Source organism: the organism of the source record quoted next, unplaced genomic scaffold, assembly GCF_019419815.1.
Source record: "Pyrus x bretschneideri cultivar Hongxiangsu unplaced genomic scaffold, Pyrus_bretschneideri_v1 Contig8, whole genome shotgun sequence".
Classification (NCBI taxonomy): domain Eukaryota; kingdom Viridiplantae; phylum Streptophyta; class Magnoliopsida; order Rosales; family Rosaceae; genus Pyrus; species Pyrus x bretschneideri.
This window is the reverse complement of record NW_025999820.1, coordinates 9,857,237-9,874,599: the sequence shown is the minus strand read 5'-3', so window position 1 is coordinate 9,874,599 and position 17,363 is coordinate 9,857,237. Positions and strand designations below refer to the sequence as shown.

General features: G+C 39.2%; 3 protein-coding genes across 5 annotated transcripts; 1 reads left to right on the top strand and 2 right to left on the bottom strand.

Annotated features, from left to right (window-relative positions):
* Nucleotides 1-4,730: 4,730 nt before the first annotated feature.
* LOC103959117 (alpha-aminoadipic semialdehyde synthase) lies at nucleotides 4,731-11,230 on the top strand. The gene is given in 25 exon segments (XM_009371461.3): nucleotides 4,731-5,301; nucleotides 5,448-5,534; nucleotides 5,631-5,760; nucleotides 5,953-6,126; nucleotides 6,209-6,291; nucleotides 6,485-6,601; nucleotides 6,707-6,782; nucleotides 6,975-7,146; nucleotides 7,267-7,363; nucleotides 7,480-7,500; nucleotides 7,502-7,647; nucleotides 7,733-7,784; nucleotides 7,869-8,009; nucleotides 8,122-8,466; nucleotides 8,617-8,697; nucleotides 8,874-8,939; nucleotides 9,044-9,161; nucleotides 9,310-9,439; nucleotides 9,521-9,600; nucleotides 9,694-9,852; nucleotides 9,921-10,158; nucleotides 10,269-10,377; nucleotides 10,469-10,627; nucleotides 10,704-10,773; nucleotides 10,867-11,230. Coding segments are annotated over 25 exon segments (3,153 nt in total). The 5' UTR covers nucleotides 4,731-5,052; the 3' UTR covers nucleotides 10,920-11,230.
* A 349-nt stretch (nucleotides 11,231-11,579) lies between these two features.
* LOC103959118 lies at nucleotides 11,580-14,633 on the bottom strand. Of its 3 annotated transcripts, XM_009371463.3 has the most exons (6): nucleotides 13,761-14,605; nucleotides 13,504-13,601; nucleotides 12,950-12,974; nucleotides 12,636-12,756; nucleotides 12,417-12,551; nucleotides 11,580-12,164 (listed from the first exon to the last, which is right to left on the bottom strand). In XM_009371463.3, the coding sequence occupies exons 1-6, from the start codon at nucleotides 14,284-14,286 to the stop codon at nucleotides 11,954-11,956; spliced, it is 1,116 nt and encodes a 371-aa protein (XP_009369738.1). In that variant the 5' UTR covers nucleotides 14,287-14,605; the 3' UTR covers nucleotides 11,580-11,953. The 3 variants fall into 3 exon arrangements, with proteins under 3 accessions (XP_009369738.1, XP_048431398.1, XP_048431399.1); XM_048575441.1 differs by having other exon boundaries at nucleotides 12,417-12,756; nucleotides 13,761-14,618; XM_048575442.1 differs by lacking the exon at nucleotides 13,504-13,601 and having other exon boundaries at nucleotides 12,417-12,756; nucleotides 13,756-14,633.
* Nucleotides 14,634-15,474: 841 nt separating this feature from the next.
* Nucleotides 15,475-17,274, bottom strand: LOC103959119 (glucan endo-1,3-beta-glucosidase 5). Its single transcript, XM_009371464.3, has 2 exons — nucleotides 16,896-17,274; nucleotides 15,475-16,723 (listed from the first exon to the last, which is right to left on the bottom strand). The coding sequence occupies exons 1-2, from the start codon at nucleotides 17,240-17,242 to the stop codon at nucleotides 15,580-15,582; spliced, it is 1,491 nt and encodes a 496-aa protein (XP_009369739.1). The 5' UTR covers nucleotides 17,243-17,274; the 3' UTR covers nucleotides 15,475-15,579.
* Between the last annotated feature and the right edge of the window lie 89 nt (nucleotides 17,275-17,363).

The following is a 17,363-nucleotide window of genomic DNA, read 5'->3' as shown; positions in this document are numbered from 1 at the left end:
TTGAAAATTTTATAAATCATAATGCACAATGTTCTGGACGCCTTGATTATCTGACTAAGGATTTGAGGTGGATTAAACTTGGTGGGCGTGACTTACATTATTTTGGGATCCCATATCCATCCAAAGCATATGGTTGTGTTCAATTTGCCATCCAATTATCATCCAAGCTATCTCGTTATGTGGGATGTGTCATGTAGTTGTATCAGACAATTGAAGGGATTTAAAGCGGGGTGTAGTCAAACTAAGATTTTAAAGGATTTTAAAGGATTTTAAAAGTGATAGATTTGATAGGATTTAAGAGTATATTAAAGACTCATACAAAATTCATAGGGATTTTATAGAATTTGAATGGATTGTGGTGGATTGTGGAGGAAGGATTTGAAATCTTAGGGGGTGAGGTTGGATTCTTTTTACTCTTGGTTATATATACTTTTTACTCTCAAATCCCACAAAATCCACAACTTATTGAAATCCTCCAAAATCTTAATTTTTTTAATACACTTAGATTTGGATGGATTTTAAAATACTTTAAAATCTTTTAATTGACTACACCTAAATTTAAATAGATTTTAAAATCTTTTAATTGACTACACCTAGATTTGAATAGATTCTAAAATCCTTTAATTGACTACACTAGGATTTTAAAGTCTTTTAAAATCCTCTCAAATCCGAGTTTGACTACACACCCCCCCCCTAAGGTACGTACTTCAAAATAATTTTTTCAAAGTTTTTCATTATTATTAAAGCATGTGACTTTTTGTTTTATTTTTTGTTTTAGTTTCACAGAATTTGGAAAATCTTACATTAATAAATTTAAGTGGTTGTGAATTCTTGGAAAAAAAATCCCCAACTTATCCGGAAGCCCAAACATAAAGCACTTGGATCTGAGGGAGTGTAAAAGTTTGGTTGAAGTTGATGATTCTGTTGGATTCCTTGATAAACCTGTTGACTTGAATCTTCGCAGTCGCTCTAAGCTTACGAGGTTTGTAACAAGACTTGGATTGAGATCCCTTGAAATGCTTTCTCTTTGTGGTTGCACAAGTCTGGAGAGTTTCCCTGAAATAGAGGACAAGATGGAATCCCTAGTTTTATCGGACATACAAAAAAGTGGTATAAGAGAACTGCCTTCATCAATTGCTTACCTTACTAGGCTTAAAAGCTTGGATGCAGATGGTTGTGAGAACCTTACAAATACATATATATATATATATATATGTGTGTGTGTGTGTGTGTGTGGGCGCCCAAAACTGAGCACAACTGATTTGGATATTGTAGATGACAAGTGTATCACATTCTTCTTTCCCAACCTACACTATCTTGATCTTGACGGATGCAGTTTATCAGAAAGTGATTTCCTTGTGCCTCTTGATTGCTGGTCCACATTAACAAGACTTGATCTGTCGAGAAACAATTTTGTTAGCCTTCCGGATTGCATTAGCAAATTTGTCAACTTGAAGCAACTTAGATTGATTAGTTGCATAAGGCTTCGGGAAATTCCGCAAGTGCTTCCACCAAAACTAATTCACTTAGATCTAGATAATTGCACATCATTGGAGAAAATTTCAAAACTGCCCCCGATGCTCGAGTGTCTGAACTTGACTAATTGCTTTAGACTAAGCGGCGATGAGGTGAAAAAGTTGGAAATAATTTGTTGAATCAGGTTCCTCTCTCTTCTTAATTTATCTTGAAATTAATTTGTTGATACTTGAAACCTCAGATCACAGACTGTTAGTATTAGTTATCTATACATTATTTAATATTGTAGGAATCTCTTTGGCACTCTGGATTGGAAATTATTCTTCGAGGCACTGAAATTCCGAAGTGGTTATGCTATACCTCTAAACATCCAACAACATTTGAACTTCCATCAGAAAATGAAAAGGAAGAAGCTGTTAGAGGCAGTGAATTTTGTTTTGAAATTCTTCTAAATTTACAAGATGAGACGTCCAGATTGGTTCTATGTATTGTTGTTGAAGCACCGACTCCTTATGATCCATATGTACTCGTCAACGGGAAAAAGACTTCTATCCTAATTTCAAGTATAACATTGAGGCAACTCATGTGTGGCTCAAGTTAGTGGATTTAGACGAGCAGCAGAGAGATATATGTCAAGTTATATTTCAATTCCTCGAAGGCTCACGCGTTAAAAGTTGCAGGGTGCAGAGTCTATTGCTCAACCAAGACGAACTGCTTCCCTTGTCTTCAGAGTGTTGGTGCAATCCCATTGTGTGTATAGTGGATTAATTTTATAAATGTGGGGGATAAGGCTGGAGCTCCATCATGTTTATCTGTTTTTGAACTTAGAGCGGCTGTGATTTTGTGGTTTCTCTTTCAATCTCATGGGGAGACATGTGCTTGCATGGTTTACGTTCCGTTCTGAGATTTGTTTTTCCTGTACGGAATCTGTGTGCATACCAATTATATGAGCAATCTGGGATGTGTAAGAATGGTTCTGCTAAGGCTTCAAGAGTTGCAGGATCCACCTAATCCGTAACCGAGACGAATTGGTTTCCTTGTCTTTGGGATCAGCCAGTAATGTTGGAAAGAGACCTCGTTTGCCTTAAACCTCGGATATCGTCCATCGTGATCGTCAAGAGCGATGTCTTCCCTTGTACTCGGAGCCAGCGGATCATCCAAACTGGAGGCATATTGATAAAGAAGTGACTTCTATACTCACATTTTCTGCCTAAACTCTCGTCCCACGTTTTTCTAATCTTCGGATTGAATAAACCAATGGAGAACAACAAAACGAGGGTGGTTGCTTTATGAGAGGCGCACGAGCAACCACTCACTTCCATTCGCAACGCGATTCTCTTTTGATTGAATAAACCAACGGAGAAAAACAAAACAAAGGTGGTTGCTTTATGAGAGGCGCACGAGCAACCACTCACTTCCAATGGAGAAAAACAAAACGAGGGTGGTTGCTTTATGAGAGGCGCGCAAGCAACCACTCACATCCATTCGCAACACGATTCTCTTCGGATTGAATAAACCAATGGAAAAAAAAAACAAAACGAGGGTGATTGCTTTATGATAGGTGCACAAGCAACCACTCACTTCCATTCGCAACGCGATTCACTACTGTAGAAATATCCATCTCTGAATAATTTCTTACTAGCCATGTGTGTGGACTTCATTAATTAATGTTTGAGTTCCTTTGTATTATTAGTTGTGTATAAGGAATTGAACAATACTTAATTAGACTCCAAAATGGTGAAGAAATTCGTCTTCAAAACATTTTGTGACTTATTATATAATTTCGTGCTTATCATTTAAATTATTTATATTATAAATCAATGTATAAAGTTATTAACACGTGTCATCTAGTAATTCATGATATGATAAGTACTTGTTAGTGTTTACAAACAGTTGCTAGTATCCAATTGTTTAAAGAATTTTTATTCTTGAAGATAAGTGCGTGAATAATTAAATATTAAACTTTGAGTGTGCGGATAAACTTTTGTTGTGCATTTATAATCACACTATCCTTACCATGGTAAGTTTTCTTATGTCATCCTTCTTGTTTACTATAATTATTTTTAAATTATCATTATTAAAGAGAGAGAAAAGATTTCAAAATTATTATAATAAATTAGAAGATATGAGTGGAGTAATTTTTCGGTGTACCCGGCACACCAAATTTTTTTGGTGTACCCTCACTCATAATGGTGAGGGTACACCAAAAAAATTTGGTGCACCCTCACTTTTTGTACACCAAAAAAATTCTAATGAGTGAGGGTACACCAAAAAAATTTGGTGTACCCGGTACACCTAAAAATTTTCCGATATGAGTGTTGGTAAGTTTTCTTATGTCATCCTTCTTGTTTATTATTATTATTTTTAAATTATCATTATTAAAGAGAGAGAAAAGATTTCAAAATTATTACAATAAATTAAAAGATATGAGAGTTTCAAATCCAAGACGCATAGGTGGAAATTCAATACTTGATTCACTAAAATATTAGATCATATGCAAAAAAAAAAAATTATTTATATAAAAGTTTACATTTAAAAAAAAAAAAATCCTATCCTGATTTGTCAATTGAATGAAAACCAATATTGCTCATCTGATTGAACACCTAAAAGGACCAACAATTAGTTATTAGTACCAATTAAAGAGTAAGTAACATTTTGGAGAAGTTCTTAACGTAATTGTCACATTGTTTCTAACAAACTCTTATGAGAATTAATTATTATATTATTTTAAAACAAAATATCAATTATATCGCTCATATCATATTATGACAAATAAATTAGAAACCATGGTCCGTCCAATAATGCATACATGGTAACTTGATAATTTTGATGAGTGAGAGAGAGACAGAGTCGTCCGAGTGCGAAAAGCACTCAAATACGTGATAAGTTTGATAATTTTGATGAGGGAGACAGAGAGAGAGAGAGTGGTACGAGTGCGAAAAGCACTAAATACATGGTAACTTGTCCCAACCGGCAAAGAAGTGGAAGTCCGTTACGTCACCGTAGTTTGACCGTTACGCCACGTGGCGTGATCTGGTGGGATCATGGACCTACTTGAAGCCCCGAAACCCATGCCATTACTCGGATCAAAACAGTAGTTTGTCCTTTTTCTCTAATATACTATAAGGTGCGTGTCACAGTTGATCATGGGCATGGCTGAGTCACGACTCGGTTGCTGACTCGCTCACGTGAATTATCACATGCATGCGACAGAAATAAAAGCACCAGCTTCCCATATCAATATCATCAGCCTAGCTGCCTGTGCTCACTTATCACTTTCTCTCTCTTCATTTTATCTCTCAAACTTGCCTACCTAATTACCTACACCAACAAAACGATCATACAAAAATTCAACAACTTAAACACATTTTTCGTCTGGTAAAAATGCGTTTCTGATCGCTGTGTTTCGTCTCGATTTCGATTTTGATCACTGTGTTTTTTTGTTTTCGTCGATTTGGTCATTGCGTTTGGTTTGTTTGAAAATTTTCCAGTTTCCAGAGTTGAATTATTGAAATAATTTGGTGTTCGTGTAGATTCTGGTTTTGGTTTCGGTTTCGGTTTTTTATAAAGATTACAATGATTGGAAATGGGGTGGTGGGGATTTTGGCCGAGTCTGTGAACAAGTGGGAGAGAAGAGCGCCTCTGACGCCGTCTCACTGCGCTCGGCTGCTCCACAGCGGGAGAGATAAAACCGGAGTTTCTCGGATCATACTGCAGCCCTCGACGAAGAGAATTCATCATGATGCAATGTATGAAGATGTTGGATGTGAAATCTCTGAGGATTTGTCACAATGTGGTTTGATCCTCGGCATCAAACAGCCAAAGGTACTAATTTTTCGTTCGTTTTATGTACCATCAAGTTTGTCAATTGATTTGCAGACGTAAACAGAATAGTTTAGAATATCGCCTTGTAAAGAGAAAGTTTGTCGATTGATCACAAATTTTGATACAATTTTTTGGATTTGGTGCAGCTGGAGATGATTCTGCCGGATAGAGCTTATGCGTTTTTTTCGCATACTCATAAGGCTCAGAAGGAAAACATGCCACTCTTGGATAAGGTCTTGTTTTATTTTCGTATGTTTTCGAGCAGTGCATCGATTTTTAATACTTGGTTTTCTTCGTTATCAATTTATCATTCTCTGTGTGGTGTGCAGATCCTAGCAGAAAGAGTGTCGCTCTATGATTACGAGCTTATCGTCGGGGATCATGCGAATAGATTACTTGCATTCGGAAAGTATGCTGGTAGAGCAGGATTTATCGACTTCTTGCTCGGTTTAGGACAGAGTATGTTCCAATTCACACAATATCTGAGATGTTTTAAATTCATCTGCTATGGCAATTTTTAAGTGCGAAATAGAGCATGAGCTGGAAGTTTCGTATTCGTTTACGTTTAGCTATGTTAATGTGTGCATCTCTTGTGTACTTTTGGGTACTTTGGATGTCAGGTTTTTTCTCACTTTGTTTTAATATGTCAAGGGTACCTAAGTCTTGGATATTCGACACCGTTCCTATCGTTGGGTGCATCTTATATGTATCCATCCTTGGCTGCTGCCAAGGCAGCTGTAATTTCTGTGGGCGAAGAGATAGCAACTCTCGGACTGCCATCAGGGATCTGTCCTCTTGTCTTCGTTTTCACCGGTTCAGGAAATGGTACATTGCTTGTTCTTACGAAGCTTAAATTTCTTTAACAATTAATGGCAAAATATATCTTATGTAATTTTATTTCCTGTAGTTTCTTCTGGTGCACAAGAGATATTTAAGCTTCTTCCTCATACTTTTGTGGAACCAAGCGAACTTCCGGCGCTATTTGGGGTGGTAAGTAGTAAAACTAGTATAGTAAATGTGGTTCCAACTTGGTCTTGTAAGATAACAATAATAGAAGGGAAAATGCACTTCTAATTTGGTTCTTATCGACTCGAGAGACATAAAGTTTAGGTGGAAACAGCTCTGTACAAATAGATGTCGCCCTTCTTTCTGTTAGGTTTTCATTCTTTTTTTTACCGATTAGGCCAAGGATGCTGCTCAAACTACTCGAAAATCGAAAAGGATCTTCCAAGTATACGGTTGTGTTGTGACTAGTAAAAACATGGTTGACCACGAAGATCCAACAAGAGAATTTGACAAAGTAAGCCCTGATCTCATAGTCATCTTTTAATTCTTCATTCCTCACGTCTTGTTTTTCGCCATCGTATAACAGAATATACTAACTCAAAACGTCTGCATTTTTCAGGCTGACTACTATGCGCATCCAGAACACTACAACCCTGTTTTCCATGAAAAAATAGCCCCATATGCATCTGTAATCGGTATGCTTTACACTCTTCTATCAATTTTTTAGACAAATCAGTAGAGTTAATGTCATTAAATGAATGCCTTGGATTTTAACTTAAGGATTTTCGAAACCTTTGGTTCTCAATTATCGTTATCCATTTCATCCTCTCATCCCATTAGATTTTAAAAAGACAAAATTTACTCTTTATGTTCTTTTCACCTTGCAGTGAATTGCATGTATTGGGAGAAACGATTTCCGCGCTTATTGAGTACTAAGCAGGTTCAAGATCTAACAAAGAACGGAAGTGTGCTTGTTGGAATCGCTGACATAACTTGTGACATAATGGGGTCAATAGAATTTGTCAACCAAACCACATCAATTGACTCACCTTTCTTCAGGTATAAGTCATAAACTCCGTAGATTCATGCATAAACACAACCTCAAAATGCATTTTCTTGCTCGCAACATAGCATTTGCAGCTTTGAAAATAACAGTTCTTTCGGTATCATGGTTTGCAGATACGATCCTGTGACTAATTCTTACCATCGTGACATGGACGGCGCTGGTGTGATATGTCAAGCTGTGGACATTCTTCCGACAGAATTTGCAAAAGAGGTGCACTACTTTCATCCCTGCCTTCTTTTTCAATAAATGCAGTAATTCTAGGATCGTCTACTGCCAGAGATTATACTTCTCATGGTTTGATAAAACATTTCTTTAATTTTGGGAAGGCTTCGAAACATTTTGGAGACTATATTGTCCAATTTTGTTGGTAATTTGGCTTCTACAAAAGACATTACAAAGTTGCCCTCACATTTAAGGAGAGCTTGCATAACCCATGGAGGAGCACTTACCTCATTGTATGAATATATTCCGCGTATGAGAAAGTCAGACTCAGAGTAAGTTGCGCTTTCATTTCACATATATACTTGCCTCTTGTTCTTTGGTGTTACGATAAGCATATAATCTCTTTTTGATTTGCAGAGAAATATCAAAGAATCTTGCTAATCACAACTACATGAACTACAACATATCAGTAAGTTTCTCTATTTCTATTAACAATTTCGGAAATTTCTCCGCTTATCATGCCATATATGCTGAGTTTCATTTTAAATCACAGGTATCTCTCAGTGGTCACCTATTTGATCAGTTTCTGATAAATGAGGCCTTAGATATCATTGAAGCTGCAGGCGGCTCCTTTCATTTGGTTAAGTGTGACGTGGGTCAATGTTCGAATTCTCTATCATTCTCCGAACTTGAAGTAAGTAGACCTCTAGCCAGTTTGGTCATCGAAGAGGTTTTCACTTTGGTATCTTCGAGTACAAGTTATCTTTACGTCAAATTTCATAGCATGAACTCGTTGTTACGGACAGGTGGGTGCAGATGACAGAGCAGTTCTTGATCAAATTATCGACTCTTTAACTTCTCTAGCAAATTCAAACGAAAATCATGACTTAAAGCAAGAGAAAAATAAGATTTCTCTGAGTTTTGGTGAAGTCCAGCACAGTCCCACTAAAAAGGGAAATGACACGAAAAGAAAGGCTGGGGTTCTGATTATTGGAGCAGGCCGGGTCTGCCAGCCAGCTGCTGAGATGTTAGCATCAATTAGCGGAATGTCATCCCACGAATGGTACAAAACATGCTTTGAAGATGAATTCGAAGAGATTAATGATGTGCAAGTTACTGTTGCATCTCTCTACCTAAAGGATGCTGAAGAGGTATGGCTGCAGAAAATCATATATTTCAAAAACCTGCTTTCAATTCCATCATGATGTATATTTTTTCATTCCAAGAATGATGTGCAAACTTTTATGTATTCGTCTCATTTTTTTGCATTTGAACATTTTGATGCTGAAATTTTGGAGCAGATCACTGAAGGTATTCCAAATACAACAGCAGTTCAACTTGATATTTCTGACACCGGCAGTCTGCATAGGTATATATCGGAGGTAATGACTTTTCTGAGCAGTTTTTGAATTTCAGAGAACTCGAATGCCTAGCAGCTATATCACAGATGATCAAAATGATTTGTTTAACTTAGATGTCTACCATTTTCGGTGTTCAAAACTTGCAAAGCTTCAATCGCAGTCTTATCTTTTTGGTGTTCTTCGTTTCCCTCATGCAGGCTGAACTTGTTATAAGTTTACTGCCGGCTTTTTGCCACGTTACTGTAGCAAATGCATGTATTGAGGTACTTCACGTTGCCTCACTGTTATATTTTCTTTGTTTTTCGTTCTTTACTTTTTCTGCCTTCCTTCCTTTAGCTAAGGAAAAAGGTTTTGTGTCTTCATTCAGCTTAAAAAGCATCTTGTCACTGCTAGCTATGTTGATGAATCCATGTCAAAACTGGATGAGAAGGCAAAGAGTGCTGGTATTACGATTCTTGGTGAGATGGGCTTGGACCCTGGGATAGGTAATGGCTTATGTCCGGAAGTGCTTTTAGAATAACCAGAAATGCTTTCAAATGACGAAAAAGAGAACTATTGAAACTAGTCCTTGTGATTGAAAAAACTTTGGCCTATTAGTAATGCAATTACTATTTTGATTTCGTCCGACTTCAGATCATATGATGGCGATGAAGATGATCAACCAAGCACACTTTCGGAAGGGGAAAATAAGGTCTTTCACTTCTTACTGTGGTGGACTGCCATCCCCAGCTGCAGCAAACAATCCGTTAGCATATAAATTCAGGTAACTCGGATTGGATACCCTCCTCAATTATATCTATTGTGTATAGTTTTACTTCTAACTTCTATTAACCTATCATTTCAGTTGGAGTCCTGCAGCAGCTATTCAATCTGGACGTAATCCTGCCACGTACAAATCTAACGGCAAAATTGTAGAAGTTGATGGTACGTTGTCAGTGATGAGCTATTTTGATTATCATAATGAACACGAGTCATTCTGCACTTTTTCACTTTTATCTTTATGGCACAAAATTGCAGGGAAGGATCTTTATGATTCAGCTGCGAAATATCGGGTTCCAGACCTTCCAGCTTTCTCGTTAGAATGCCTTCCAAATCGTAACTCCCTAGTTTATGGGGACTTGTATGGAATAGGACATGAAGCATCAACAGTCTTTCGTGGAACTCTTCGATATGAAGGTATGACATTGCTTGGTTTCCAGGTTAAGTTAATGCTTAGATTCTGACTTGAATTCTATTTTCCGTAGGGTTTGGAGAAATAATGGGAACGCTTTCAAGAATTGGTTTATTCGAATCGGAACCTCATCCGTTTCTTAAGGATGCAAAGAGACCCACATTCAGGAAATTTTTGTCTGAACTCCTCAAAATGAAAACTGAAGATCTGGACAGACCTCTGATCGGAGAGAAAATCATCCCCGAAAGGATTGTCACGCTCGGATACTGCAAAGAGCAAGGAGCTGCTGTGAGGGCAGCTAAGACTATCGTGTATGCACATTGCACCTCTTACCCCTTTTCCTTCCATTCTTCTTGTGTGCTCGTATTTTCTAGACAGAGTAATACTGAAATGTATCGGTTTGTTCTCCATTGTGGAACAGATTTCTGGGACTTCACGAGCAGAAAGAGATCCCGGCCTCTTGCAAAAGCGCATTTGACGTTGTTTGTCTTCGGATGGAAGAGAGATTAGCATACTCCAGCACAGAACAGGTAGGTTACTTGCGAGACAAGTGAAACAGCGTTATGATAGCCAAGTCATTTTACACCAAAATTATGCATAACCTGTGTGATTTGTGGTCAGGATATGGTGCTTTTGCATCATGAAGTGGAGGTTGAGTTCCCGGATGGACTTCGAGAGAAGCATACAGGCACCCTACTGGAATTCGGGAAAATGAAGAGTGGTAAAATGATCACCGCCATGGCGTCCACTGTTGGAGTACCGGCAGCCATTGGAGCTCTGGTACTTGCTACACGTTTCTATGATCTTCTATAGTATGCAGTGAGATAAATCCCTAACCAAATTTACTTCCTTGCAGCTCTTACTTGGAAACAAGATCAAAACCAGAGGCGTCTTGAGACCTATCGAACCAGAAGTATACGTCCCAGGTAACCACTTGCTCTTATTCTTCATGATTTACCCTTTTCGACATGAAATTTGGTTGTCCGCAACATAACTGGTGAATTTTTGTGCTGTTGTAGCAATGGATATGCTACAAGCATATGGAATCAAGTTAATCGAGAAGATCGAGTGATCCGAACTATCTCCCTTCGTCCTTCCTGACAAATATCGACTGACCCAACTTGAAACTCGATGCGCTACTGCCTGGTATCGCTCGGGCGCAAGGGAGCACAGATATTTGAAAGGAAGTGTTTGATGTAAATTATGTGACACGGCTCCAGTGAGATGTTTGCAGTGCCTTTTTTTTTCTTAAGTCGCGGAAAATGGCGTTTGCAAATGGGAGGGGCTTACTGTTCCTACTTGGTGTAAGAAAAATAACGATGCGAACAATGAATTTGACACAGTTTATCAGATCAAAACTCAAATACTTGAGTTCTCCAGGAATGCTTTGTGATTACATCGAATTGAGCCGGTTATCATGCCAGGTTCAAACGAACTTTAATGCTGGACAAGCTTGTGCAACAAAATTGAGAAACAACTAATTCATAAGTTCAACGCAGTGTGTAGGCATTTTCATGGTTGTCAAAAACAAAATTTTAGGGTTAGAGCAAAATCTAACATATCCGTCGTTCTACTAATAAACTACAGCTACCGTTAGGGGTGGGTTCGGTTGGGTTCGGTTTCAATCGGTTCAGTTTTTTTTTATTTTCGGTTTTTCAAACCCACCCCTAGCAGCAGTAATGGCAAATACAAAACAACTAGCATACCTAAAGAATAAAACAAGGTCACACAGTTAAACAATGGAAAATTTTGGATTATTCACGAATTTTCGTCATCCTCCATATTTACAACTTGGGAATTTTCCTTTTACCTCATTCTCTTCTAAATGAATAATAAGGAGAAAAAGGAATAGAAACCAAACCCAATCCAGGGTTGGCTTTCAGAAATCTGACACCTAGTTGCCAGAAGTTGGGGTAATGATATGATATTATCACTTCTCACCATTGTCCTACTAAAACTGTCACCGGACAACCCTATTTGGTCCGGTCTCTAAAGACTAGAGTTTCGTCATCCACGATATTTCGGTAGCATCCTTCTGAAGGACTCCGTGTTCTCAACATATCTTGACAAATTGGCGGTCAATCTTGTAATGGGTTGTAAGAAAAACTACGAAATTATGCTGTTTATGGTCATCAGCTGCTTCTCGACTGCTTCCCAGTTATGAACCTTGGTAACCAGGGGGTGTTGATCAATAGACTCGGTCTTGCACCAGGGATATGAGTTCTCATAATCAAAAAGTAGAACCCTGATCCCCACCTCGGCACATTCAAGTGCATATCTTGGATTGTCATCGATTAGAACCTTTGCTCCCAGGGACCTGGCAAGTACATGTCATCAGAACAGAGAGTCGCTATACAATGTATAGTAGGACAATGCTTGAGTCCTATGAGGAGATAGTAGTCGACAAAACCAACAAGCAGGTAAACATGCATCATGATTGGAACAGGAAACTTGAAAATCAGATTTATAGGTTCTAAAAACTGAAGGAAAAATGCTTCAAAAGATGCATACTGAGAAGTTTCAAATACATAACATCTTCGTAACTATCTGAAGTTGTTCATGGACATACCTGCATATTTCTGACTTAGGCCTGGACTCTCCATGCAAAGCCCAGTGGTTGCCAAAGTGAATCTCCTGAAACAGCCCTGAAAAATGTTGTTCGATCCATTGAAGAGTGTGGTCCTTAATTATATTCTGCCGAGACCTATTAGCACAGATGCCAAAAGACCAAGTTACTAAATGCTCTGATAACCATAATAATAAAATGGTCTCAGCTAATTGTACATACGTCACAACCGATAGGTCACAGAAATCTGACAACTTATGAATCGTCTCCTGAGCACCTGGGAGTGGATGGATCCCGGTCTTGAAATATGATGTTTTAAAGAATTCGTGAACACGATTATCGGCTGTCAAAACGAATTAGGTAACCAATCGTGACTATGCTTTAAAGAAAGGAAAAAAGATATGGCAGGAAAAAAAGTGCAAGTAAAATTTTAAGCAGCAATCTCAAAACATTTATCAAATGTCTGAATTAAAAATTTGACCATGAAACCAAAAGAATCTGGTGATTTAATGCAAAGATGGACACATTTATAGTACCTTCATCACGTGAACAGTTCCATATCTGTAACAGAAAAGAAATTTGATGCATCAGGATATGTTCAAGGAAATGTAAATATTCTCCCAAGAAAGCGTATCAAGGGAAAGGGTAACAGAAAATGTAAAAATATATCCGTGAAGCCTGCTACCAAAGAGAACTGGCACCTTAAACCACAGACTAAAGAACTCGGATTTCTGGAGTAACAACTCAACTCAACTCAACTCAATCAAACAGAGCGAGGAATGGATGAGGCAAGCAAATATTACTATATTCCAACACAAGAAACGTCTGAAATATAAATCACAGTTCACAATGTAATATTGACTGCAAGTCGAGAATACAAAGTAAACCGCCAACTACTACGAGCATACTCGTAGACAACTCACAGGTTCGCTATTATATGAAAAATGCTAAAAACATTTGAAATGTTGAGTCATACCAACTTGCAATGCCAAAATATGGCAAACAAGCAAGCAAACCAACAACCACAATTGCATGACTCTATATATGTAGCAATCTAGACTCATTGACTCAACTAGTTGGCAGGTAATACCTTGAAGAACTCATACACATGGTACTCCGAAACTGAATGGTGGGACGAGTAACGATCAGCAATAAAGCTGTTGAGAGCTGAGACAAAGTTTCCCAATACTGCTCATAAAAAACAGCATTCGGACAAAATAACCATGTATCAGCTAAAAACAGTTCCAAACTCTCGTTTTGGTTAAATCAACACAAACCCAAGTTGGCAAATATAAAAGACAACAAAATAATCGTAACAGAAAATGAGAATCAATGTATATACATTACCCTCGTCCACATCGACCGCGACAACGATTTTATCACCGGGCAAAGGATGGTGTGGGATTCCAGCCCGGCCTCCGCGCTCCTGGCAACCATTTGTGGAGGTCAATCCAACGGTATCCGAGCTGCGGAGGTCCAGCTCAAGATCACGAACCAACTGAGCATTGGGATGACGCTTAATGCTATTGCTATGAGACTGATTGTGGGGATGATGCTGAGATTGTAAGCACCCCTTCACAACAAAATTGCACCCAATGCTTGTATTCCTCAGATTCCCAGGAAAAATCCCAACTTTCCCAGGAAATTTTCCAGCTTTCCCGGGAAAATTCGCAAACTTGCAAGAATGGCCCGCAGAAAAATGGGAAGGCGTCCATTGAGCTTGGGTTTGAAACCCTCTGCATCCACTATGGCTAAACAAAAAAGCAGCCGCCATGGCCTCTGTATACTGCTGGCGGCGATGGAGGAGCAAAGGTCGGTGCTTTGAGCTTGCGAAGAGGAAGCGATCGACGCCTTGCCTTTTCAACAACAACATAACGATCCCCAAATGCCCCTCACACCCAAAACCCCAACATTCACAGAGATTGCAGCATAAACCCTAGAAACTGCCGATTTGGGAATGCCCAACTCCCAAAACGTAGCGGGAAGATTCCTCTGCAAAATTCTGAGTCGGCCACGGGATGCACGAAGTTGGGAAGGTGAATCTAAAGAATGCAAGTCACGTATATTCATAAAAGAAAATAAATTGGAAGCTCTCTCCTCTCTCTCTCTCTCTCTCTCTCTCTCTCTCTCGTTCGTTTCTCTGGTGCTGTAATCCAATCGTCTCTCTCTCTCGTTCGTTTCTCTGGTGCTGTAATCCAATCGAATAAATTTGCAAAAAAAAAAATCTAAAAATTATTATTTTTTGTTTAATTCTGAATCACTTTTTAGTAATTTTCAGTTTATGAGGATTAATTATTGGTTAAAGCGGAAACTCGGCCTTGATTTCGGATTAAATTGCAAAAATTTAATTTGTAAAAATGGATGCCTTCCCTCCTTCAGTACCTTTCTTCTTCTTTCATTCCTGTGCGTATCATTTATGGGACCCACACCAATGTAATCCGACGGTCTTGATTGTGTCCACGTTTTCTGCTTGCCGTGGGCCATCTCTGTCTTTTCCTTTCGTCTCCTTTTGTTGCTTATTTTTTGTGTTTTCTTGGCCGTTGAAAAGAAAAGGAGTCTAACCTTGGCTTTGCTTCGGATATGAAAACTGATGTTATTTTACGTTTATTTAGAGTAACCCTAATCAACTACATGCTTAGTAACTTTGTAATTGTCATTACCTCTCTTTGTACATCAATAACAATTTCTTTTATCTCAATAGTTCACATGTTACAACATGCAATAATTAGTATTGTTCTTTTAGAAAATCTGCTTTGTAATCGAATGTATTATCCTTACGTTTACAATCGAGAGAAAATCTTGTGTTTGGATATCCGTACAGTGCACTAAACACAAAAGAGTTAAGGGGTCTTTGTGTGTGTGGTCAAATAGTCACGTTACCCAAATATATGGACAAAATACAAGAATTTCTCCTCCATTTTAATATTGTTAAAATTCTCTCGTACTTGTTCGATTAGCAAATCAATCGTTAATTCAACTATCATATAATGTAATCAATTAATCTGATTTAAAATACATCGTTTCAATACGAAGGGGATTAAAATGGACAAGAACACAAATGTAGGTAAAAAACAATCAGCATCGATTCAATGCAAAGTAAACCTTAAAATATATACAAGTGGTGGTGAACCCTTAAAATATATACAATACAAGTGGTGATGAAAATTTAGATGATCAATGTGGACACTAGAACAAGCGCAAGTAACCCCATCACAACTTTGTAGGAGCTGTGCTCTCTCAATCCAGCAGAAGGCGAAGCAGGAGACCGCGTTCGAGACTTTGCGAGATCAATCATGATCTCGAACCGGCACGTACCATTCTGAGTCGGAGTTGGATCCATCTTTGTAATGACTGAAAGACCGGAGAAGTTGCAGGCATCGTTGCGCTGGTCCATTGTTTGAAAGTACATGTTGAAAGCATAAGAGGCATTGCTTTTAGCATCAAGCATTCCACAAGAAGATCCATTTCCAAGACTTGTGCAATCTGCATGGGAGCAAGCATAGTTGACACTTTGAGCCAAATTTGGATCGGAAGTGCTCGCGTCCGGCGACATTACGCACCATTGTCTAGGCAAATACTTCACCCCTTTCGCCGGAACCAAAGATTTTCCGCTACCCATGTCCAACGGGTATTTGAGTGATCCGTCGTAATTGAACATCCCCCAATGCCTCTCGAAATTCCCGGGCTGAACGCTCTTGGCATCTTCATCTATGAGTGCAAATATGTAAATGTCGGGCGCAGCTGACCTCTTTGGGGTGCCTTGTCCAGCAAGGATTCGGTTTAGAAGGCCTTGGTTGAACCGCTGGGCGTCTTGTATGTTGGCATTAGGGTCACCATCCGTTGGCCATCCGACTTCTCCAACAATGACAGGCAATTTGGAGAAGCCGTTCTTTTCGAGGGCGGCAATGCAGGTGTCGAAGTTGGCATCAAGCACGTTGGTGTAGGAGATCGAGCCATCGACAACGGGCTTCGCAGTGTTGTTGAAGAAGGCGTATTCTTTCGGAAAATCGGGGTCGGCTTGGAGGCTGAGGAAAGGGTAGATGTTGATGGTGAGAACGCCGTTGTTGTCGCTTAGAAACTTCATGATGGACGTCATGAGGGTGCGGATGTCAGACCGGAAGTCGCCTCCGGAGGGAAGGCCGGAGTCAGTCTGGTAAACGTCGGCGTTTATGGGAATCGTCACCTTCACTTGCCTCCCTAGCCCTGCTTTTATGAGGGCTGCTTGAATATTTTGGAGTGCTGGAAACGTGGTTTGCAAGAAAGTGTCCTTGTAGGCTGTGAGGAAAGGTTCATTGCCCACGGCCACATACCTGCGTAGATTCAGATGTTAATTTGATATCTGATATAGGAGAAATTCTTGAGCCCGGTAGGTGAACCACACACGCAAAAAGTGCGACTCCCTTATATTGGGTGGGCCAATATTGTACTTTCTGAAACCTTTACAATTTTGAGTAATACGAACGAAAATTTTGAGTCATTTACCTTATATCGACGCCGTTTTTAGATATGTAGGAAGATACATTTTGAGACACCCATTTCTCAGCGACAGTAACACTACTAGCAAGTGGTGCCAATAAATCATTAGGTATCCCCACCATAACCTGGATGCCTGACCTTCCCAGAGCTTGCAATGCCCCGGCATCAGCTTCGAACAGCTTCACCTTGCTGAAGCCATTGTCCTTCAAAAGCTTGACGACAATCTTAGGAGGCAACGGGTGCGTGGAACGGGTTCCCCAGTTGCACGCCAAGCCGCCAGCACCAAGCACCCCTCTCACCACGCCTTCGCTGGTAACGCAGAGCAACAAGAACAACAAGAACCGGAAACCCATGTTTTCTTAAGCCCTCCTCACTTCAGTCTTCTCGGTTTTTCGAGCGTATTTCTACTGGGTGGAAATGTCCGTTGATGAGAGGAAAGGCAAGGAATCAGATGAATGTTTAACTGGAAAACTG